Below are 25,091 nucleotides of genomic sequence, written 5' to 3' on the forward strand. Positions count from 1 at the left end.
TCTTGCCAGAGCAAGAACTCAGTACCACAAGAATTCCGCTAAGCCCTTTATAAGGGATCCACCTCTACAATCCAAACACCTCCCATTAGGTCTCACCTCCCAACACCACCACATTCAGGATCAAATTTCAACATGAGTTTTTGTGGGGACTGATAAACCATAGCCAAATCATTGTAGGTACAGAACAGACTAGTATTCTAGAAAAAGAGGTGAGCAAATCTGTAAGACAAGACAGAAAAGATGAAGACAGAAATGTGAGAGGAAAGCAACACGGGGTACCTATGTAGAGAAGCCAAGATCTAACAGTAATTTTATAGCTAAACAGTGAAAATGATCAAACTATTTGAAAAAAATCAACAGCAAATTATATTGAGCCAAAAATGAGAATCTAAATTAGAAGGTAAAGTCAGAAGACTTTGTAAAGAATGTCTCCAATATAAAAATAGCCATGACATAAACCTACTAAAGACCAGAGAAACTGATTATAACATACTGCTTCTGAAATGAAGACATACGTCCCTTCTGATTCAAAAAATGACATGGTCCTATAAGACTGGGAAAAATAAGTGTCCCATGAAAAGGTTTATGTCTTCGTGAAGAGTGTTGTGTTGTTTTTTTTTTAAAACAATAATGGGAGGTAGGAAACAATACTGCCCTAAAGAATAGACAAAATTGTCATTTTTCAGGTAATTCAGGACAGAAATAAGCCCTCTTTGGGTTTCTAACAGGTACTACCTATCAGAAGGTAGATTTTTATTTGCTAAAGTCATTTGTGATATTTATAAGATAGTTTGCTTACAGGTGTACCTTTTACTAATTTCTCTTGTAAAATTATTATAGGCATAGGAAGAGTTTAAATTTTGATTTCTTATTTTAGAAAAAAGTTTGTCTTAGCATAAGACATAATTGATGATACTCATTTTTATGAGACAGTTGACAAAGTATTATAGTCTGGAAGTCCAAAATTATACAAGTTAAAATAAATTACAAAAAAACCTGAATGCTTTTCATGATGTGTTTTTAACTTGAAAAGAGTTTTTTGTTTTTTGTTTTTTTTTCCACAAATTAAAACTTTGAAGATTCCATTACTACAAGTGTGGCAGTTTCTTTGGTTTTAGTTTATTTTACTTGCTATTAAAATTAAGTGAAATAAAATTCAATAATCTTCTTATTTAGAAAAAGTTAAATGATTATCTGTGGTTAATAGAATTACAGTGTTTCCTAATTTTTTCTATGTATTTATGTATATTTTCTCTTTTTCTTTCATCTACCTTGAATCTTATTATGTCCTGATTATTTTGAAGGCACTGTAAGGTTAAACAGTGGCCTGATATGTATCCTATCTATCTTTGAGGTATTCATTGATTGTGGGAGGAAATTGGCTATGCCTCTTATTCTCTTCTTATTTTCTCCATCTTCAAGATGGTAATAATATTATTAACATTGCTTCCTTTATTGGAGTTCATTGAATAGCAAAACCATGACATAACAATTGTTGAAGAACTTATCACCACTGTAAGGATAAAAGGAGCCATTTATTTTCACTTATTGAGTCTTAATACCAACTTTACTCATTGTAAAAACATGTCATGCTTGGACACAGGAATCTACTAACTCAAAGTACAGCCTTGCTGCAGTTGGACACCAATAAAATAGAAAAACTTATCAAATAGCCACAATTTAGTTTACTATGTATCACTGCCCCTTTTAACTTTTACTTCTCCCCAAAAATGAATGAATGCACAAGCAAATGAATCAAAATAGGAGTTTGAGTGTGATCTATCAAAGCTCTCTATGTATGCCAGCATGCAATATATGTGGATGTCCAATATTTGGAAAGCATCAGACTGGGAAGTATCTTCTCTAAACTAAGGAGAGAAATAGCATTGGGGACATTATAATATCTTTTGAGTCTTTACGATAGAAACTTAGCTGAATTTCAACTAGAACAGATTAAGTGACCACATGAATTGCATGCATTGAAAGCTGACACACTACTTAGATACAGTACCTAGATACAGACCAACAAATATCACATAAAAGAATGTCTCATATAAATTATATTTTATAGGAGCCTAATACAATTTATCTTCTGATATTGATGATTGCTAAATGAATTTCCAACGACCCTGGTGATACTGGGTAAAGTTGAACCCCACAGTATTCAGTATAGATTCACTTTCACCCAGATAACTTGGCATCCTGGGCTCACTTATAATATTTAGGGATCCCCAGTTACTGGAGCAAATTTGCTTTTGCATTTGCTATTCCCTATTCCAAGAATGCATTTCCTTGGTTATATTTGTGACCTGCTCCTGCCTTCAGGACATCTCATCAGAGAGGCTTTGACTCCCTTGTGTAATATTTCCAGTGTTCTCTCACACTCCCTAATCCTTTTTATCCCCTCCTTATTATTCTCCAGAGCACTTACGACCACCAAATATGTGTGTGCTTCTTGGTTTATTGGATTTTTAAAACTATTTTTTTAAGACAGGGTCTCACTTTGTCACTCAGGCTAGAGTGCAGTCACACAATCATAGCTTCTGCAGCTTTGATCTCTGAGCTCAATGATCCTTCCACTTCAGCCTGCCAAGTAGCTGGAACTACAGTCCGCACCACCACACTCAGGTATTTTTTTTACATTTTTTGTAGAGATGGGGTCTTGCTATGTTGCCCAGGCTTGTTTATTGCTTACTTATCATTGTTTATTTTCCCACAAGAATTTAAGCTCCCTGAGATCAGGTATATTCACTTTCTTTTCTCCACTGCCTTGCATAAGGTAAACACCCAATAAATAATTGCTATATCAATCAATGACATCAATGACTATCTTTTTTATTTTATTTTTTTTTATTTTAAAGCCAATACATATTTTGGGAGAGGCTTGAGGTTGAAAAAAAAAATCAACATTTGTTACTGTTCAGTAGTTCAGGGAAAAATTGGCATTGTAGTAAGGGCTAAAAAAACTTTTAGCAGACTCATAGAAAAAGCCATACTGAGAAAAACTAATAAATTGAAGTTAATAGTAGGAGCCTTATTCATCTCTCTTAGGAGATCTGAAGAGTGATCCTGACAAGATGGTCCATGCCAGCCGTAATAGCAGGGACACGCAAATCTATTCTTCGTGTCTGTTATTGTCTTCTCTTTATTGTTTTTAGAAATGATGAATCTGAAACTCTTATTTAGAACATATTTCTTACCACTGCTTTCAGGCATATGCAGATAGAAGGAGGACTCAGGTGTTTTTCGAATACATCTTCCATGACTGTTACATAGACTCTGACTACAGAACTTGGCTGCAGATGTCACATTCACAGCATAATGGTCCAAAGGCCCTTGGATAGACTGTTGCACAGATAAGCAGTTCTCCTGTAGGAAAAACAGAAATCCACTTAAAGCACTCTCAAACTGTGATTCCATTATCCAGGTAGTATTAACGCCTGAAGTTTTGTATTTGGTAAGGCTGAGGAAAAACAGCATTTCTGTGGATTAGTTATTTAAATGAAGGACTAAGCCTCTATAGGGTCACATGAGTAGTGAGCCGTGCCTTTAATTGGGAAAACTATGACCCAACCAAATTCATACCATTTCTAAGGGAAGATGACCCCACAGTGTCCCAGTAGAGACTGTTCCCTAATGTAAAGATATATTTGTAGTAATACTTTTAAAATATGTCATTAATATGGGGATGATTTGCTAATATTTAAATTTAATTGTGAAACATTTTCAATGCTGCTACTCAATATATTTTAACATTAGCCAGATTTTTCAAAAACTACCAAGTCATCCTATTATTCTTCCTACCTCTGAAGAGATAACAATCTCCAAAAGTTAGTAAGTAGTCTTCTCATCCATGTATTTATACCTTTACTAGAGGGGTGTGTGTGTGTGTGTGTGTGTGTGTGTGTGTGTGTGAGAGAGACAGAGAGAGAGAGAGAATGAACTATAAGTAGTATTGTTTTATGCTTTTTAAACATGCACATAAATATATATCATGTAGGATATTTTTGCAACTTGTTTTTAGAACTTAACATTTTCCATTTTTTATGATGATACATGTAGCATTTTTTCATTTTAATTGCTATTCAGTATTTTATAAATAAAACATACTTTACTTATCCATCAGTCAGTTTTTAGGAGGTAGAATATAAAAGGTTATTATTTACAATCAAATGCTAGTGTTACTTGTACATTGTATATAGGGTCCAATGATAGTAGGTAAGAATGTCTTCCCACAAGTCTACCATTGGGTATTTCACTGATGTGTACATAGCATTGGTTTTAACTCTAGGACACATTTCTACAGATTAATGATCACACTATGCAGCTAGGATGGGCAAGCCTAATTGAAATGATGTTATCAGCTAACCCAGAAGAGCCTGGCTGGAATCTTGATAAATGCTTGCCTTGATCCATACAGGTAGGACCATGGAAAAATTCTAGTAGATTAATAAGTAACATAAATTGAGCTTTCTATTAGCATTTAGTTATTTTATCAATATTAAAACTAATGGATAATTAAAAACCAATTAAGTTTAGAACAGTGGAATATTTTCTCAGTGAGAGGAGGCCGCAGAACTGTGAATCCATCTGGTAAAGATTTGGGAGATTCAAATTGAAAGTCACAAGGCAAAATAAAGCTCTTAATTGACAGGTAGTTTAACAAGGCCAGCACTTTGGCAATAGCAAATTCTGAAGATCATGTAAGCAACATTATCTGTTACCGGAACATTCAATCTGGGGCAGCTTCATTCTATATTTAGAAACACATGCTGTTTTTAGCCAAGACAAGATTCCGTGTCTGAGGCATCTGAGGAGGTTTCTACGAAAGACACGATAAAATAAAACAGGTAAACAATTGAAGCAAAGGAAAGAAGGAAGGGGCAAAGTGGGGCTGGGAAGGAAAAAGAGGAAGGAAGAAAGAGCAACCAAGAAAGACAAAGGTTGGGAGGAGTCAGACAAAGACAGCATTGAACACTGGCAAATATAATCAACTTCAACTTGGGCATTACCTGTTCTGTCACAGCCTTCCTCCTTGAAATACCTTCTTCACTTAGCTTCCAGAATAGCACATCCCTGTTTTCTCCTCAACCTTACTAGATGTTCCTTCTCAGTCTTCTTTACTGGCTCCTGTTCACCCTTCCTACCTAACATTGGAGTGCCCTCGGCTTAATTCTTAGACCTCTTCTCTTCTATAGCTATACTCTTTCACTGGATAAACTCATCCCATCTCATTACTTTAAATACAACCCCAAATATATATCTGCCAGACCTTATCCCTGAATTGATTTTATACCCCCCTATTTACTTGACATCTATACCTGGATGTCTTACAAGCATTTCAAACTTAACATACTCCAAATTAATCAACTGACCTTCTTCCCAGACTTCCCCATCTCAGCACAAGCCAATTCTCTCTTTCCAGTAGCCTCAGGAGCAAAAGCTTGGAGTCATTCTTCACTCCTTTTTCCTCTTACATTTAATTCATCAGCAATTCCTTTTCCATCTACTTTCAAAATACATCCAGAATTTAACTCTTGCTACCATTCTGGTTCAGGTCACTATTAGCTCTCACCTGGATGATTACTTCCCAACCAGTCTCCCACAATCTGTTCTAAATACAGTAAGTATACACATGTTTCTCTCCATAATTAAATAAAATTCTAGTTTTTTACAGATGAAAAATACCCTCCCAAGTAGTAATTTGGTCCAAACAGAAATTTTTTTTTAAGTTACAATTTCACATTAATTAGAAAAATACGAACAACTGGAATGCAACATGTTAAAATGTGTTAATACATCCAAAGTACTTTTCAGTGTTAAATGCATAGTTATAAATGCTTTTTTTGACAGGGCAATCCAATTATCATACCCGAAACAAGGCATTTTGGCATTGGCTTTCACCCAGACTCCCATTCAGCTATACAGCAGTGCACAGTGGTAGCTGATGCGGTATTGAGTGGCATGCTTTCCACTTACACTTTGGTCTATGCTTCCTGCTCCCCCAACTCTCTGCATCCTCTCAGTCACTTTTCCACTCCTACAAGCTCCACCTTAGCTGCTACCTGCTTCATTGAATCAGTGCATTTCCTATCTCTATCTCATTATCAGAAGCTGGTCACCAATTTCGTAGCACCCAGCAAGTGACATTTTACCCATTATGGCAAACTTTCTTGAACGTTAGTGCATCTGGAGCTTGTAGCTAGCTAAATTTCTAAAATTAGCTCCTAATTTTAAATCTTTATCTAAAGAAATATGCACCTTTTGTGGAAGTTTGTCTTCTACTCTGTCTTTGGACATGAAAAAATGTCACAACATTTTAAAGCATACTAATACTAAATGTAAAAATAACCCTTTTTATTGCAATATAGCTTTGATTATTTAACACAGAGGAATAAAATAATAAATTAAACATTCAATTCAAGAAGTTAAAAAATAATTTTTAGAAAGAATCTCATGAAAGGTAATAATAAAGTTAAAAGTATAAATTTATGAATTAGAAAATTGAATTGATAAAGAGTAGGTTTTCAAAGAAAGAAAACCATCAAACATTTATATCTGACAAGCCTACCTAATCAAAAAAGGAAGAAAAATAAACATGAATGAGAAAAAAATAGAGTTAAAGCTTCAGAGGTAAATTTTTAAATTGTGAGTTAATATGGTATGTATACGTTTATGCTACTAAATTGAAAGTTTGATGCTAAATTACAAAACTTGATTCAAGAGATAGAAAACATAATTAAAAGGGATCATCAAATTAGAGAAAAGACTTATTACCACCAAAAAGTTTTCTAAATCGAAGTATTTTTGTGTTTTAGTTATTTGCAACTTTTAAGGATTAGATAATTTTCATGTCATAAAATTGTTCCAGAGCATAAAAAAAGAAAATGAAAAGTTGTCTAATTTCTCTTTAAAGCAATATAACCTTGATATAAAAACAGAACAAAATCACAGGCCAGTTTTACTAATGAATGTAGATGACAAATCTAAGTTTAGCCCCAAACCTCAAATGGCTACATGGACGGATAAGGAACTGGCATGAAACTCAATGTAATGGAGACATCTACCTTTCATAAACAGTGAAATCTGGGCTATCAGGTACACATCTTGAGTTTTCAAGAGATGTTTTAAAGCACTTCGTTTTGTGATGTCGCTTTTTTTTCTACAATGGGATGTGGGCAATACAAAACACATCTCATGCCACATTTTTTGTGCACAACCCCCATATTTGTTATTTCAGATCTATATAAATACAATGAGGTTTATGTCTATAAACCAAGAGTTAGCCAAAATACAAAGTCTCAGGACACAGTCCTGTGCAAGATCACCCTCACTTCTGACATTGGCTGCAATGTAAGTGCACAGGATTCCCTAAATCAGCTTCAATTTCAATGATTCCCTAGAAGAACTCACTGAAAGCTATTATACTCAGAGTTATGTTTTATTACAGTAAAAGGATACAGATAAAAATAAGCCAAAGGAAGAAATGCATAGATGAAAGTCTGGGATAATTCCAAATGCATAGGTCTCTCTGTTCCCTGCCATGGAGTCAGTACCCTTCCAACACTGATGTGTAACAATACAGAGTATTGCAATCAGGGAAGTTTGCCTGAGCTTCAGTGTCCAGAGTTTTTATTGTGCCTTTATTACAGAGTCATGATTGATTGATTGATTAAGTAGTTGAACTCAGTTTCCAACTTATTGATAATGCATGGCCCAAAGCATCCACCCCATTGTTTTACCCTTTGTGACATGATTGGTTCTTCTGTCATAGTCAGCCCTCATCATAAAACTATTAGAAACTATTAGGTGTGACTATATCCACCCGAAACAAAGATACCCCAAGATTACCACCAAGAAGCTACGGACAAAGGCAAGATCTCTCTTTGGGCAAAGTCAGATTCTTTATAACCCATTGTCTCTCCATCTCACTACCATGCCATCATCTAAAAATCATATTTGGAGGACAAAGTTGTGATTGTTTTACTTTAAAAATAGTTTATATGGTGGTACAAAGAAAAACAAATGTTACTTTGTGGAATCCTAGAAGATACCTAAAAGAAGTAAACATTTATTCTCCATAAAAGCAGAAACCCACAGCCTGCAACTTTACATATAAGAAACTGTGAATAGAGGGAATCAACAGTGGTTTCTGATATGAGCATTAAGGTGAAAATCCAAAGAGGAATATTCAATATAGCAGATGTTGGTTTACAATAAAGTTTATTTTCACATGGTCAGCTCCATGAAGCAGAAGACATTTATGTATTTTGAGTTTTCCCAGACATCACTGAATAATAAAGATAATGTGTATACATGCAAATTTTGACATAAGAAATTTTACTGTTTAGAAAGGGAATAGCTCCACTAAATTATGACGAGTAAAACAACAACAAAAAACCTCCAAAGTGACATACTATATGATTCATTTATACAGCATTCTTGAAGTGATAAAATTATAAAATGGAGAGTAGATTGATGGTTACAGGTATTGAAAGGGGGTTGGGGTGGGAGGAAAGTGAGTGTTATAAAAGGGCAGCATGAGGGATCCTTGGGGTGAGAAAACTGTTCTGTATGTGATGTGCCAAGGTTAGTATCATGATTGTGATCTTGTACTGTAGTTTTCCAAGATGTTACATTTGGGGAAAACTGGGTAAAGAGTACAGAGGATCTTTTGTATCATTTCTTACAACTGTATATGAATCTATATTTATCTCAAAATGAAAAATTTAATTAAAAAGCAAGGGGCATGTAGCAGATCTGTAGGGAGAATCCCTATGTATGTAGGAGAGAAAGATAGGAAAATATTGAAACAAAAGATATGCAGCAACTGCCATTAGTATGACACTTTGGGGAAACTCAATAATAGAAATATTACAAGGGGGTCATTAGGAAGTTTAGTTACATGTGAAAACCTCCTCTTCTATTTTACTATGAAAGTTTTGATAATATCAATCTTAATTATTGCTTCTAGAGTTGGATTTGTCAGTCTTTTGGATGTAATTACATGGCTATTTCAGTTGCCCTTAGGAAAGATGATCTGTCTTTAAAGATTTACGTCAGGAACCTAAAAGAGAATTTTATCTGTTGACAGGTTGGATTTAATCAGACCATCCCAAATACATGCTTCAATTAGGGGAAACCTGTTAAACTATTTATATGTAATGTGGCAAAAAAAAGACAGGAACTTTACATATAATTTATAAAAATCTAAATACATAATATATATCATATATTTTTATATCTATATTTATCATATATATATAGAGAGAGAGAAAGAAAGAGATTTCACCTGAAACCCAAAGCTGAAGACAGGTGGTTGACAACTAAGGAGTTAGAGATATTTGCCCATCTCCGGCGTATGTAAAGAAATGGCTAGAAATTCTCAGGGCAGAAGGAATATTCTATTAAAGGAATTTGAAGGAGTAGAGTGCACTGTACTAAAATCCATGGAACAACGGGGAGCATGGAGGCTGACATGTTCATTTACTCACTCTGCAAATATTTATTCAGCACATATTGTTATGTGCAAAGCTCTGCTACAGGTTCTTGGAATAAAGACATTGAGGAGAGATGACAGCAGTGGGAGTGGCCTGCCTTCATGTAATTTAACAGAGCAAGGGTATAGGAGCATTTTCATGATCCAAGTGGATTTTACAGAGGTAGCCAGGCATGCACCTTCCTGAAAGACCAAGGGGAAAGGGAGTGTAGGTGGTACTTCAAGGGAAGAAGTAAAGGGGAAGCTTCAAGGTGGTAGCTAAAGCCTGCATTGTTCAAATCAGAGAATGATGTTTTACACAGGGGTGAAGGGGGTGATGGTGAGAGTTGTCGGGAGGGGGGGCTTCCTGTAACCAAATTGCAGCAGTCTTTCATGTAAGAAAAAGTCAGTCACTAAATGGCAGCCATATCAAAAGGCTTTCAATAGGAAAGGTAATTACAAATGTTATTAAATAAATAAAAATTATATTGCCACCCTTTCTCACCCTCATCCCCACCTTCTAAACCCATCTTCGAATTAGCTGAACAAAAGAACTTACCATACCCCTCTTCCCCACACCTCAGATCCGGGCTGAAGTAATAATCAACACCATGTGGCAATGGCCATCTGCCATGTACAGTTTTAAATGCTTTACTTATATTAATAGTGTAATTCTCATAAAAGTCCTATAAGAGATACTATTATTTCCTTCATTTTACAGATAAAGAAATTGAAAAGTCAATTACTTGATCAATGTCACACAGCTAGTAGGTGACAAAAAGTGAGCATTGAAACTCAGGCAGTCTCATCACAGGACTGTTGCTCTTAACAACACTGACATCCTAATTTGTGTCACACTGAATGAAAAGAGATTGCGGTTTTTGTATTTTGTATGACTGAACATTTTAATTCCTGAACATGAGAGTATTTGTTAACACCTGGAAGTGAAGAAGAGCTGCGGTCTCAGAATTTTCACTTAGGCAGTGGGATGGGGTGAACATGCTCAAAGGCAGTTGTAGAAAAGTAGTACCGTTATTTTGTGAAAAGTAATAGAGTCATTTTGTGTATACTATCTAGGTAACTTGGGGTAACGTAGAAGAAATTTACATATTCTTAGATATATATATACAAGTCCAGAACTAAAAATGAAAAAATAGAGTATCTGAATAGACCAATAATGAATATGGACACTGAACCATTAATCAAAAACCTTGCAACAAGAAGAGCCCCGGACCCGAAAGCTTAACCAGTAAATTCTGACAAACATTAAAAAAAATTAATGCTAATCTTTTTCCAACTCTTCAAAAAAATGGAAGAAAACAAAACATTTTCAAACTCACTTTATGATGCCAGCATTACCCTGATGCCAAAGCAAAGCAAAGATTCTATAAGAAATGAAAATTACAGGCCAATATCCCTGATGAAATTGGATGCAAAAATCCTCCATAAAATACTAGCAAACCTAATTCAGCAGCACATTAAAAGTATCATACACCCTGATCCAACAGGATTTGTCCCTGGGATGCAAGGATGATTCAACACACATATATATAAATAAATGTGATATATCACATAAACAAAATGAAAAATAAAAATCATATGATCATCTTACTAGCTGCAGAAAAAGCAGTTAAAAAAATTTAACACCGCTTCATAGTAAAAACTCTTGAAACAGTAGATGTAGAAAGAATGTACCACAACATATGAAGGCCACATATGACAAGACCATAGCTAATTTCATAGTCAATGATGAAAAGTTGAAAGCTTTTTCTCTAAAATCAGAAAAAACTCAAGGATACTCCCTCTAATCATTTCTCTTTCATTCATTTTAATTTAATTAATTTTCTTTAAGAGATGGAGTCTCACTCTGTCACCCAGGCTGAAGTGCAGTAGCATAACTATAGCTCACTACAGCTTTGAATTCCTGGGTTCAAATCATTCTCCTGCCTTAGCCTCCTGAGAAGCTAGGACCACAGGTAGACACCAGCACATCTGGCTTTCTTTTTCGCTTTTTGTAGGGACTGGGTCTCACTATGTTGCCCAGGCTGGGTTTGTACTCCCAGCCTCAAGCAATCCTCCTGCCTCAGTTTCCCAAAGTACTGGGATTATAGGCATGAGCTATCTCATCCAGCCAACTCTGACCACTTCTACTCAACATAGTACTAGAAGTCCTAGCTAGAGCAATTAGGCACGAAATAAAAATGAAACTAAATTTAAAATTATCCTTGTTGCAGGTGATATAATTCTATAGGGTAGAAAATTCTAAAGACTCCACGAAAATGTCATAAGTAATAAAGAAAGAAACTATAAGAGTGCAAGTTACAAAATAAACATAAAAATTAGTTGAATTTCTATATCTTAATTAGTGAATCATCTGAAAAGAAAACAGAAAACAATTATATTACAATACCATTAAAAATAATAAAATAGGAATAAACTTAACCAAAAAAGTGAAAGACTTGTACTCAAAATCTACATAATATTGATAAAAGAAATTAAAGGAGACATAAATAAAAGACAACCTATGTTTATGGATAAAAAAACTTAATATTGTTAAAATGTCAATACTACCCAAAATGATCTGCAAATTCGATGCTATCCTCATCAAAATCCCAATGGCATTTTTTGCAGAAATAGAAAACAAAAAACTAAACTTTATATAGAACCACAAAAGGTGCAGTATAGCCAAAGTTATCTTGAGAACGAAGAACAAAGCTGGAGACTTCACATTTCCTCATTTAAAAATACATTACAATTCTACAATAATTACAACATTATACTACTGGTGTAAAAGACATACAAGTCACAGGAACAGAATAGAGTCCAGAAGTAAACCAACACATATACGATCAACTGATCTTTGACAAGTGTGCCAAGAACACAGTAGAGAAAGGATAGTCTCTTCAACAAATGGGGTTGAGAAAACTGGATATCCATAAGCCCAAAAGTGAAATTGGACCCGTATCTTATACCACACACAAAAGTCAATTCAAAATGGACTAAAGACTTACTGACATTAGACCTAAAACTGTAAAACTCCTAGAAGAAAACACAGGGGGAAAGCTTCTTGACACTAGTCTTGGCAATTATTTATTGGACATGACACCAAAAGAACAGACAACAAAAACAAAAATGGACAAATGGGACGCATCAAACTAAAAAGCTTTTGCACAGCAAAAGAAACATCAGTGTGAAGAGACAATCTATGGAATAGTAGAAATATTTTCAAACCATATATCTGATAAGAGGTCAATATCCAAAATATATAAGGAACTTCTACAACTCAGCAAAAATCCAAATAACACAATCAAAAATTAAGCAAAGGACTTGAACAAACATTTCTCCAAAAAAAAAACATATGAAGAGGTAACAGATATATGAAAAGAAGCTCAAAATCACTAATTATTGGGAAAATGTAAATCAAAACAATGAGCTATCACCTCACACCTGTTAGGATGGCTATTATTTAAAAAATAAGATAACCAGTGTTGAAGTTGTAGAGAAATGAGAACCCCGTACCCTGCCGATGGGAATGTTAAAAGGTACAACAGCTATGGAAAACAGTATGGAAGTTCCTCAAAAAATTCTAAATATAACTGCTATATGATTCAGCATACAGGCATATACACTCCTGGGTATATAAAATAAGTGAAATCACAATCTCAAAGAGAGGTCTGCATTCCCATGTATTTTGCAGCATTATACATGATAGCCAAGAAATGGAAACAATCCAAATACCTGTTGACAGATAAATGAAGATGATTCAGTATATACATACAATGAAATATTAGCTGTTAAAAGGAAGGAAATACTGTCATTTGTGACAACCAGATGAACCTGGAGGACATTATTCTTTGTGAACTAAGGCAGTCACAGAAGGACAAATGCTGCATGATTCTACTTACAAGGGATCGAAAATAGTCAAACTCATAGCAGCAGAGAATACAGTAGTAGTTGTCAGGGGCTGAGGGTGGGAGAAATGGGAAGTTGTTATCTAAAAGTTGTAAAGTTTCAGTTATACTAGATAAATAAATTTGAGACGTCCTATACAACATAGTGTCTATAGTTAATAATGCATTAAGCATTCCAAAATTTGTTAAGAGGGAAGATTTCATATTATGTATTACGTGTGCTTATAACAAAAGAAAAGAGTAGATTGTTAATAAAACTTTATATACAAATAGATTTTTTCCCACATGCATTTCTATAATAGGTAATTAGCAAAGTAAACCATCATTTTTGGGCCAGGTACAGTGGCTCACACCTGTAACCCCAGCACTTTAGGAAGCCAAGGCAGGTGGATAGCTTGAGGCCAGGAGTTTGAGACAAGCCTGGCCAGCAAAACAAAACCCTGTCTCTACCAAAAATACAAAAAAAAAAATAAGCCAGCATGGTGAAATAAGCCTGTAGTCAGGAGGTGAAACAAGCCTGTAGTGGTGAAACAAGCCTGTAGTCAAACAAGTCAGGAGGCTGAGTCACAATAATTACTTGTACCTGAGAGGCGGAGGTTGTAATGAGCTGAGATCACGCCACTGCACTCCGGCCTGGATGACAGTGAGACTCTGCCTCAAAAAACAAAAAAACAAAAAAAAAAGAATAATTTATCATTTTTGGAGAATCTGCCCTCCTTAGTGCAAATGAAATAATTATTCATTTTTAAAATTTGTTATTTTTTTCTTTGTCATATATGTATTATGCCATTTAATCTACCAAAATCCTGCAGAGGAGGTTTTATTTTAGTCTGGTTTTTTAGATGGAGAAGCTGAGACTAAGAAATGTTAATTAACATGCTCAAAATTACACCCTTAGGACATAAACATCAGTTTCTCACTTGGCCATCTGATTAGAATGACTGTACTCTTTCTATCCTTCTACTAGCCACAATGGCTGGTATAGGGTAGGTGCTCACTGTTAGACCCTGTACATTTTGAATTTCACTAAGGTCAAGTAAGCAGATAATCAGTAACCATTTGGCTCTGATGTGAAAAAAAAAAAACATTTTTTTTTAACCAATCTCTAAAGTACATTCAAGTTGCTGACAGAAAAATCATTGCTTATCTTTGAAGCAGACTATTCATATCCTCCCCACAATATTACTCTTGCTGCCCACAATGCAGCACTTTCGCCAATTGTATGCACTAAGTCCTCCTAGGAAAGAGAAGAATCAGAAGTAGTTTCCAAGTCAAATTTTGTCACTAATAAGACTCAACCCCTCAAATGCGGGAAGGAACACATTAATAATATCTTTGTTTCTCAAACAAAAGACTATACCACAAGGTAAATACTGCATGATCTCACTCATAGAATCTTAAAAAGTTGATCTCAGCCAGGCATGGTGGCTCACATCTGTAATGCCATCACTTTGGGAGGCCAAAGCAGGTGGATCACAAGGTCCGGAGTTCGAGACCAACCTGGCCAATATGGTGAAACCCCATCTCTACTAAAAATAAAAAAATTAGCCGGCATGGTGGCGGGTGACTGTAGTTCCGGCTACTGGGGAGGCTCATTCAGGAGAATCGCTCGAACCCAGAAGGTGGAGTTTGCAGTGAGCCAAGATTGTACCACTGCATTCCAACCTGGGTGACAGAGCGAGACTTCGTTTCAAAAATAAAGAAAGAAAGAAGGAAAGTTGATCTCATGGAAGTAGAGAGTAGAATGGTGATTATCAGAGGCTGGGGTGGTTAGGAGGGAGAGGAGGTTGAGGAGATGTTGGTTAAAGGATACATAATTACAGTTAGGAGGAAGAAGTTCAAGAGATCTATTGTACAGTCTGGTGTCTATAGGTAAAGAAAATATATTGTATTCTTGGAAAATGCTAAGAACGTGGATATTAAGTGTTCTTTCCACGAAAGAATGATAACAATGTGAGGTCATGAATTTGTTAATTAGCTAGATTTAACCATTCAATAATGCATGTGTACTTCAAAACATTATGTTGTACATGACAAATACATACTACAATTGTATATCTCAATTAAAATAAAAATTTTAATACACAGAAAAAATATTTCTTTTAAATAAAGCTGTCATAAAAAAAAAACAAAATTGGAAAAGGTGATACTGCCTTGAATTCTTATATTTATTTGATAAATATTTATAATGCTCCAGGTAATATTCTAAACACTGAGAATTAAAAAATGAAATAGTTTTCAGTTCCTGATCTTGAAGGAGTGCTTTTTAGTCTAATGGTTGAGGCAGACGTATAAACAAGTGACTATAATATAATAAGATAATTATTATATTAGTAGCATTCACAAGGCATATATAAATTAGAAGTGTTTAATACTACATGGAAAAGTCTGGGAAGGCTTCCTTGAATAGGTTAAATTTCAGATGGGTCTTTGAGAATAAGTATGAATTCACAAGACAGTCTAGAGAGAGCAGAGTTTTATATCCACAAGAAGAATAAGAGTAGAGACCCAGATCCAGGCAGAATCATGGTCCATCCAGAGAACTCCCAGTACTCCCTTGTGGTAAAGCACATGGAATTTGGGAAGTAAAAGCATATGAATTCCTATGTATAAACAGAATCCAAATAAAAAATGCTATTTTAAAGTGTTAAGACAACTACCCAGGCACAGTGGCTCATGCCTATAATCTTAGCACTTTGGGAGGCCAAGGCAGACAGATTACTTGAGATGAGGAGTTCGAGACCAGTCTGGCCAACATGGTGAAACTCCATCTCTACTAAAAATACAAAAATAGGCATGGTGGTGTCTGCGTGTAATCCCAGCTAATCGGGAGGCTAAGACAGGAGAGTCGCTTGAACCCAGTAGCCAGAGGTTGCAGTGAGCCAAGATCCTGCCACTGAACTCCAGCCTGGGCGACAGGGCAAGACTCCATCTCAAATAAATAAATTAATTAATTAGTTAATTAAATGTTAAATATTTAGTGCTGGAAGACACAAACTTGCAACTTTGATTTTTTTTTCTTTTGGCATGTAAAGAATGCCTTGGAGGGGAAGGTCAAGATAGTACAGGCAGGAACACTAATTAGGAGGTGATAGAAATTGTTCAGTAAGAAATGGTGATGCCTCAACAAAGGCAATGTCAGTCCTTGTAAAGCAGAGGGGACAGATTGAAGAGTTATTTAGAAATAAAGATGGATGAATTTTAGTTACCTATTGGATAATGGACAGAGGAGAAGGGAGGCAGCCAAGTCACTTTCAAATTAGATGACTAAGTAGATTACAGTTCACCAAGATAAGAAACTGAGGAAGTCATGCTAATGAATATAGGCCAAAAGCAAAGAAGTAGGAAATAGGGAGAGATGGGAGATAAAGGGGATGACTGATGGAGCAATCTGCATTCTTTTCTCCCCTACAAGTTACGGAGAGTCAGAGATCCAGTGCAAAGGTGGAGTGCTCACAGACTGCAATGAGTAAATTGTCACGCCACTGTAAGCTTTCCTGCATTAAAGGAAGGTTTCAGCAATACTACTACTTATGTTCTGCAATTTGTCTAAGTAATACAAGAAAGGAAATCATTCTTCCATTATACTGACTAGTATCACCTTCCTTAAACCTAAATGTAGTCTCTTACTTAAATTGAGACATTCCTAAAAGAAAATACCAACCCAGAACTGGTTTAAAAAAAAATACATTGGAAAGTTATGTAATTTAGACAAAAAGTAAGAAAAAAACCCATACTGTTTTTTGATATGTGATAAATGGAAGGCAATATGAAAGCATTAAAATAATTCAATATAATGCTCAGGTAATTCTCTATATTTTGGTGAATAGAGAATGCAGCCTATTAATTTCTAAAGTAAAGATCAGAGGTGATACTTAGCCTGTAATTTACTTCAAAAGTTTAATGTACCCACAAAAATTAAAAATAAAAAAGATTTAAAAGTCTAATAGCACAAAAAACATAGGAAAGCTGTAAACAAGGCTTTTATGAAAATGTGGCTCATCTCATTCTCCCGTTTTCTCTCGAGGTGAACTCTTTGACTGCATGAATTATTCTCATTTTCTACGTTATTACTAATAACATGTTATTCCTGACACAACGTAGGCACTCAAGAATTTCTGAATGAATAAATATAACCCAAGTTTTTTTCTGAAAAGGATTTAAGAAAGTGACATGATTCGAGAAAGCTGGCATCGCTTGAGGAATATCTTAGTGAGAAGAGTTTGGCAGGCATGACTGATGTCCTAAAATACCTGGACAACTAGCTTTTGAAAGAAGGATTTGATGTATTCTATGTTGCATCAGAAGGTAGAATTAGAACTAGTGGTATGAAGTCATTAAGAGCAAAGTAGATCAAATATACTCAAAAACTTTCTAGGAATTAATATTTCCCCCAAATGGCAGTTTCCCTTCTAATATAAGAAGTACCCCATCAAAAAGTGTTAAAGCAGAGGCCGGGTAAGAAAGGGTTTGTATTTGGGTGGGAGATGGATTAAGTACCCATGAGATTCTTCCAAAGTTTTTGCCTTAATGCTGTAGTTCTTTTCCTTCTAAAGTTAATGAATGAACAGCCCATTCTGAATAATACTGAGTAATCCTGCAAAGATGAATATGTCAAGTCTAATTAATAATATTTTGATTCATGGATTTTATTCTGAAATATTTGAGGAAAAATTGCTACTTCTTTTAAATGGCCTTATCTCAAACCTAAGTGGCCTAAGTGAGCTGCATATTGTCTATACAACATCTTTGCTTCTGTGTTGGGTACTGGCATAAAAAATTGTTGGCTCTCAGGTATGGATGGAGATTTGAGGGTTTTCTTATCTAGCCACCCATCCAATGATTGAATTCTTACAATAATATCCTATGTGACAATCTAGTCAAAATTCGAACACTTGCCAAATTGCTGCTACCCTTTCATATTAAGAAGTTAGTTCTAAAATTTCTCTCTGGCTAAAATTAATCTATCTGTTACATTATTTAAATCAAGCTTAACATCTGTAGGAAACTCCTGTGAATGCTAACCTGGTAAGACTCATTATCCAAAAGTGTTAAGTGCACATCTAATTGTCAGGGACATTTTTCAGAATTGAGTTGACATTTGAGGAAATATACATGTTTAATAGCATTGTATTGCTAAAGGAAAATAAACATCCTAAAACATTTACGTACAGGCTTTATATAGTTATTCTACCAAATTTCCCTTTTTTAAAAAATGTGAGTGACTGTGCTTTTCCTTACCTGTGACAGAGCTTCAGTACTATGCAAATAAAATGGTCTGGAAAAAATAAAAACTGGCAAAACATAGTTATGTCTAGTCATTTCAGCAATCCTCATGGCTTCTCTAATTTGATAATGAACAAATTTCAAAGCATTTACGCCTGACTTCAGTATTTTATCCAAATATATTGAAGGATAAAGTGCTGCACTTTTTTCCCACAGCCACAGGAGTTAATCATTGCGGAGAATTTCATCATTTGGACAGTTACCTGTGTACATCTCTGGATTTATTCTGTAATCATAATTGTAGCAGTCTGGATAGAGATAAAAGCCCCATAAACATTTTGGTCTCATTTCTAAAGCCAGTGTGAGAGTAGTGTTCATGAAATTGCTTCCAGCATTTTCAAATTCCTCTTGGGCAACTGTTTCCACTTTCATTTCTGACCAATAAGGATGGTGATTTCTAGTGAATGCTAAAGAATGGTTTTTATACATTATTCTGCTGCCCCGATTTCTATCCCATTGGGGTTTCCAACTTTCCCAGTCAATAACAACAAGTCCTTCTGATCTCCACCAAGGGATAGCTTCTCCAATGTCATCAGCAGTTTTCCTAAGGTGTTCAGAAAGGCTCACGTTCTGCGGTATTCCTCCATTAAAGGATTTTCCATCTTGAGAGAAGTAAGGGTAATACCCTAATTCATTTGGATAAAATATGGCAATTTTTGACCCACTTTGAGTCTCTAAAGGATTTGATATAACGTTAAATACTTGAAGATTTATATCCACGTTGAAGAAGGACATACAATACATCATTGGGGCTGCCCAGAAAATGTTGAAAGGCTGGTTCTTGATCACTGGTGGTATTGCTGGTTTGAGGGCTGCCTGAGTTAATAGGATAAAGAGTGGCAGCACTCCTAACCACACCACCCATGAGTTACACATGGCTTGAGGTTTCCAGCATTACGGCAGTCTCCTTAAAATTAATAAGCAAAATATCATACATAATGAAGTCAAATGTCCCTTAAGTTTTGTGGTGTACAATGAATAGACCAAATATTATAAAATATCTTTGAGGTTTATTAATATCTAGGCCAATGTATAGTTTCATCTGAACAAAGGAGAATAAGTGAGACTTTTTTTTTTACTTGAAATGTGAAAAAAAATCTAGTGAATGAAAACTATAAAAAGTTTCACACATTCGTCAGCTATGCAAACTCTACCTGTTAGCCATTCTGGTTTTAATTTCCTATCATTCTGAACACACTAACCCAAACCTTCTTGCACTGACAAGCCTTTACTGGCTGTAAGAGGAAATAGAAAAGAAAGTCTGAATGGATTGTCATATCTTCTTAATCATTACTCACAAAGTGACTCCACGAACATGCCCACTTAAAAATTAACCTGATTTGGATTTTAACAAATATTACACAGAACAAAAAGAACTGTACTAACAGCAAGTAATACTTTACATGTAATTTGAAATGCACTGGTCTCAAACGTTTGTTTTTCAAACAGAGAGCAGTTACCCTTGCAACTAGCAAAGGCTGAAATAAAAAACAAGTAGAAATGTTAATTACCCTTTGTTGATTATGGATTTTGGTGCTATCATCTTCTTTTAAGCATATAAACAAGCCTAAAATCCTATTCGTTCTTTAACTCTCATGGTTTTCCCATAAAGAAACTGGAGTGTTTTTTCAGCAGTTAAATCCTAAATAAAACTTGTCTCTTTAGGCCCCTCTAACTAGTCCATTGGGAAAAACACTGCCAAAGAATCTTTCCAGAATATAAGGACTATCTAATAGTTGATGCGTTCTAGTCAACAAGATCTCATCCTAAAAGCAATATGGTTGCAGTTACATATAAAAATTATTTTATGATATGGATTTTTTAAATAAAGAAACTTATTTTAAACAGATTTTTCTCTGATGTAATTAAACTCAGGTGTTTGTTTGTTTGTTTGTTTGTTTGTTTTTAGAGATGGAATTTTGCTTTTGTCACCCTGGTTGGAGTGCAGTGGCACTATCTTGGCTCACTGCAACCTCCACCTCCCTGCAACCTTCACCTCCCAGGTTCAAGCGATTCTGCTGCCTCAGCCTCCCGAGTAGCTGGGATTACAGGTGCCCAACACCATGCCCGGCTAATGTTTGTATTTTTAGTAAAGGCAGGATTTCGCCATGTTGGCCAGGTTGGTCTCAAGCTCCTGACCTCAGATAATCCCCCCCACCTTGGCCTCCCAAAGCGCTGGGATTACAGGCTTAAGCCACCACACCTGGCCCAACTCAGTTTCTTTTTAAGAGTCATACATTGTTTCTTATGTAGTTCTTAGTGTCTTTATTTAATGTACTAAATTCAAGAAGGACACCAACCAAAATCATAGGCTAACTCTCACAACATAGCACCCCAAGTTTGTAAAACAACTTGAGTAAGTCATAGGCTTTCTGTACACTGAGTGTTTAAATCAACAAATATGAATGATAATTTTCTTTTTTAAATAAATTGGATATTACGGAGACAATTGCCTTCCTGTGGAGTGTGTATTATAGCACCAAATGAATCCCTAAGCTATGAGAGATGGTCTCTCTCCCACCACTCTTCTCCAATCATGGGGTCTTAATTTGACTCCCACTCCCTCCACCCCCCGCCAAAATATAAAAGCAAATCTTCTTCATTCTTTGTTGTTCAGGGAAAATGTAAGAATGCCTGCTCTCCATAAATATTATTCTTTACCTCCCTCTGGTCATGACTGCACATTGGGTATACATGCCTAATAAACTGACACCCTTGGGGGGAAAAACACCTTTTTAAAATGTCATATCACAATAAATTTTTTAGAGATAGAGGGACTAAAAATACAAAATACTGTGCTTTAGTAAAATACAGTTACAAATTTACTCTTCTAGGAGATTTTAATTATGTTTTCCACATATATAAATGGCATACAATCATCTATTTTTATAGCTAGCCTATGGAAAAATTATTTTGACATTATTTTGGTCCTTAGTCTGCATTTTATAACAAACTTCTACTACAGTAACAAAAATATGCATTATAATTGCATGAATTTTTAAATACAATGAATTCTTTCTATATACTACTTAGATTTTTTTCTAGCAGTTTTTAATCTTCAAAGTATAAAACTAGATATACATTTTTCCACTTATAAAATAGATGCACTAATACATACATATATATATATACTTGAATTTTTATTCAACAAATCTGATATGTTTCAGGCAAGTAGCCAGGTCTAGAGATGCGGTGGGGAAATCAACGTAAGTCTACACATTATAAAAAGTTATAGATACTTAGATGTAAAATATAAAACAATAAAACTCCTAGAAGATAATATAGGAGAAAATTACCTTAGATAAGGAGATGAGTTTTTAGCTACAACACTAAAGGCACAATCCATGAAAGAAACAGTTGACAGGCTGGATTTCATTAAAATTAAAAATTTCTGATCTGTGAAAGATACTGTCAAGACTATGAAAAGACAAACCACAGACCAAGAGAAAATATTTGCAAAAGACGCATCTAACAAAGAACTGTTATCTAAAATAAACAAAATCTCTTAAATTTCAACAATAAGAAAATGAACAAACATTTAAAAATGAGCAAAATACTTGAACAGATACTTCATCAAAAGAAATATACAGATATTAAAAGATGCTCAACATCATATGTCCTTAGATAGTTGCAAATTAAAACAGCAAGGAGACACCACAACATGCCTATTAGAATGGACCAAATCCAGAACAATTCCAACTCCAAATGTTGGTGAGGATGTGTAACAATAGAAAACTCTCTTTCATTGCCAATTGGAATGCAAAATGCTACAGCTATTTTGCAAGAGAGTTTGGCAGTTTCTTAGAAAATTACATCTACTCTTACCATGCAATCTAATCATTATGCTCTTTGGCATTTACCCAAATAACTTGAAAACTTATGCCCACACAAAAATCTGCACAAGAATGTTTATAGAAGCTTTACTCATAATTGCCAAAATTTGCAAGCAACCAAAATGTCCTTCAGTAGGTGAGTAGATAAATGAACCGTGGTACATCCAGACAATGGAATATTATTCAGTGCTAAATAGAAATGAGCCATCAAGCCCTGAAATGACATGGAGCAAACTTAATATTACTAAGAGAATTAAGTAAGCATCTTACTAAGTGAAGTAAACAAATCTGTAAAGCTTACAAGATAACATACTGCACAATTTCAACTATATGTGACATTCTGGAAAAGAAAAAATATGGAGACAATTTAAAAAATTAGTGGTGGTCAAGGGTTGGGGAGAGGGACAGATGAATAGATGGAACACAGTGGATTTGGAGAGCAGTGAAACTATTCTGTGTAATACTTTAATGGTGGATACATGTCAAAAGTCATAGAATGTACAACATGAGGAGTCAACCCTAATGTAAACTACAGACATTGGATTAGAACATGTCCATGTAGGTTCATCAGTTGTAACAAATGTGCCACTCTGGTGGGGTACGTTCATAGCAGGGAAGGTTGTGATGTGGGGGAGAAGGGAGTATTCAACAAGTCTCTCTACTTTCTGCTCAATTTTGCTAGGAACCCAAGAGTGCTCTAAAAAGTAGTCTATTTGATACAATTGCATTCACTGCTACTATGTTTGTAATCAGAAATTCTAGAAACAACATATATGTGACCAAGAAGGAGTTTACTGTATTGTGAACTATATTATGGTAATTCCACCAAATATTATAGTATGAAGTAATGTGGGTTTTTTTTTTCCAGTTTCTTGTTGTCTTTCAACTTTTTCATTCATTTTGCCATGAAACGCCTCGCAAGAAGAAAGTCCGCTTTAAAGAGCCAATTTCAGATTGACACCTGTGAAGTAAACATTTTTGCTTCTCTTGCAGCCACTGATACCCATACTTCAACCGTGCAGGAGCCAGAAGCAAGCTAGTATTTGGGAAAAAGTGCTTGGCAAGAGACAGAGGGGAAGTGAAACACACTTCATCTTTTCTCCTGGCAGATTTTCTTTCATCATATTTAATCCACAAGAAAGAAAAAACAGTTAACTTTTATTAAACTTTGAATTTAACTTTAAAAACTTAATTAGTGACTGAAGTGTTAAAATCAGGTTGTCGTGTCTAAGGATCTTTAGGTGACTGTAACTTTGAGGGGTTTGGTCTACTGTTCAGTTTGATCTCATGTTATATACTTCAATAAACTGGGGATGTTCAATACTTTGTTAATGGAAGGGACACTTGCTCCTTCCCTGTCCTGTGGGATGTAACAGGTGAGAGAAAACACAACTAGCAGGTAAGAGAGATGCAGAAGAAAAGGTCCTAGAGATGGATGGTGATGTTTGCAATTATATGAATGTACTTAATGCCTCAGAATTGTACAGGTAAGTAAGAATGTTTTATTATATACATGTTTTGCCACAATTTTTTAAGAATGAGAGAAAGAATGCTACAAATGTTGGGTGCAGTGGCTCACCCCAAGTAATACCAGCACTTTAGATGGCCAAAGGGGGCAGATCACTGAAGGCCGGGAATTCTAGACCAGTCTGGGCAACAAGGTGAAAACCTGTCTCTACAAATAATAATAATAATAATAATACAAAAAACAGTTAAGCATGATGGTACGTGCCTGTAGTCCCAGCTACCCAAAAGGCTAAGGTAGGAGGATCACTTGAGCCCAGGAGGTGGAGGTTGCAGTGAGCCGAAATCATGCCACAGCACTCCAGCCTGGGCAATGGAGTGAAACCCTGTCTTGGAAAAAAAAAAAAAGGAAAGAAAGAGAGAAAGAGAGACAGAAAGAAAGAGGGAGAGAGAAAGAGAAAGAGAGAAAAAGAAAGAAAGAGAAAGAAAGAAAAAGAAAGAAAGAAAGAAGGAAGAAAGAAAAAGAAAGGAAGGAAGGAAGGAGGGAGGAAGAGAGGAGGGGATGACAGGAGGAGGGGAGGAAAGGAGGAAGGGAGGAAGGGAGGAAGTGAGGGAGAGAGGGAGGAAGAAAGAATGCTGCATGGGAAGCAGTGCGCTTGGAGGACAGCCAGTTTTCTACTATAGCAAGAAAAAGAGAAAACTCAGAGAAGATGTATTTGATCTAGGGGATTCTCTTGATTGCAGATTTTCAGTTAAAAAGAACATAATGGAGGTTTGCATGGTCAGGGAGTGGCATGATCTTTGCTCTATTAGAGGGATTAAATAATACAAAAAATAATAATAATAATAATGGCCAGGCGCAGTGGCTTACCCCTGTAATCCCAGCACTTTGGGCAACCAAGGCGGGTGGATCATGAGGTCAGGAGTTCGAGACTAGCCTGACCAGCATGGTGAAACCCTGCCTCTACTAAAAACACAAAAATTAGCCAGGCATGGCGGTGCACACCTGTAATCCCAGCTACTCAGGAGGTTGAGCCAGGAGAATTGCTTGAACCCAGGAGGCAGGGGTTGCAGTGAGCTGAGATCGTGCCACTGGGAGATCCAGCCTGGGCGACAGAG

The 25,091-nt window shown here is 35.6% G+C and overlaps 2 protein-coding genes across 2 annotated transcripts in view; both read right to left on the reverse strand.

The window, feature by feature from the left end:
- Positions 1-16,335, reverse strand: part of HYAL4 (hyaluronidase 4) — a 50,771-nt gene extending 34,436 nt beyond the window's left edge. Inside the window, exon 1 of the mRNA XM_021673929.2 lies at positions 16,298-16,335. The gene's annotated coding sequence lies outside the window, so the exon portion shown is untranslated. The remainder of the gene's footprint in view (positions 1-16,297) is intronic.
- LOC105731980 (hyaluronidase-4-like) lies at positions 14,549-19,551 on the reverse strand. The gene is given in 2 exon segments (XM_012473944.2): positions 14,549-14,626; positions 18,631-19,551. Coding segments are annotated over 2 exon segments (999 nt in total).
- Between the last annotated feature and the right edge of the window lie 5,540 nt (positions 19,552-25,091).

Source organism: Aotus nancymaae, unplaced genomic scaffold, assembly GCF_030222135.1.
Source record: "Aotus nancymaae isolate 86718 unplaced genomic scaffold, 86718_ANA_hifiasm-v0.15.2.pri h1tg000002l, whole genome shotgun sequence".
Classification (NCBI taxonomy): Eukaryota; Metazoa; Chordata; class Mammalia; order Primates; family Aotidae; genus Aotus; species Aotus nancymaae.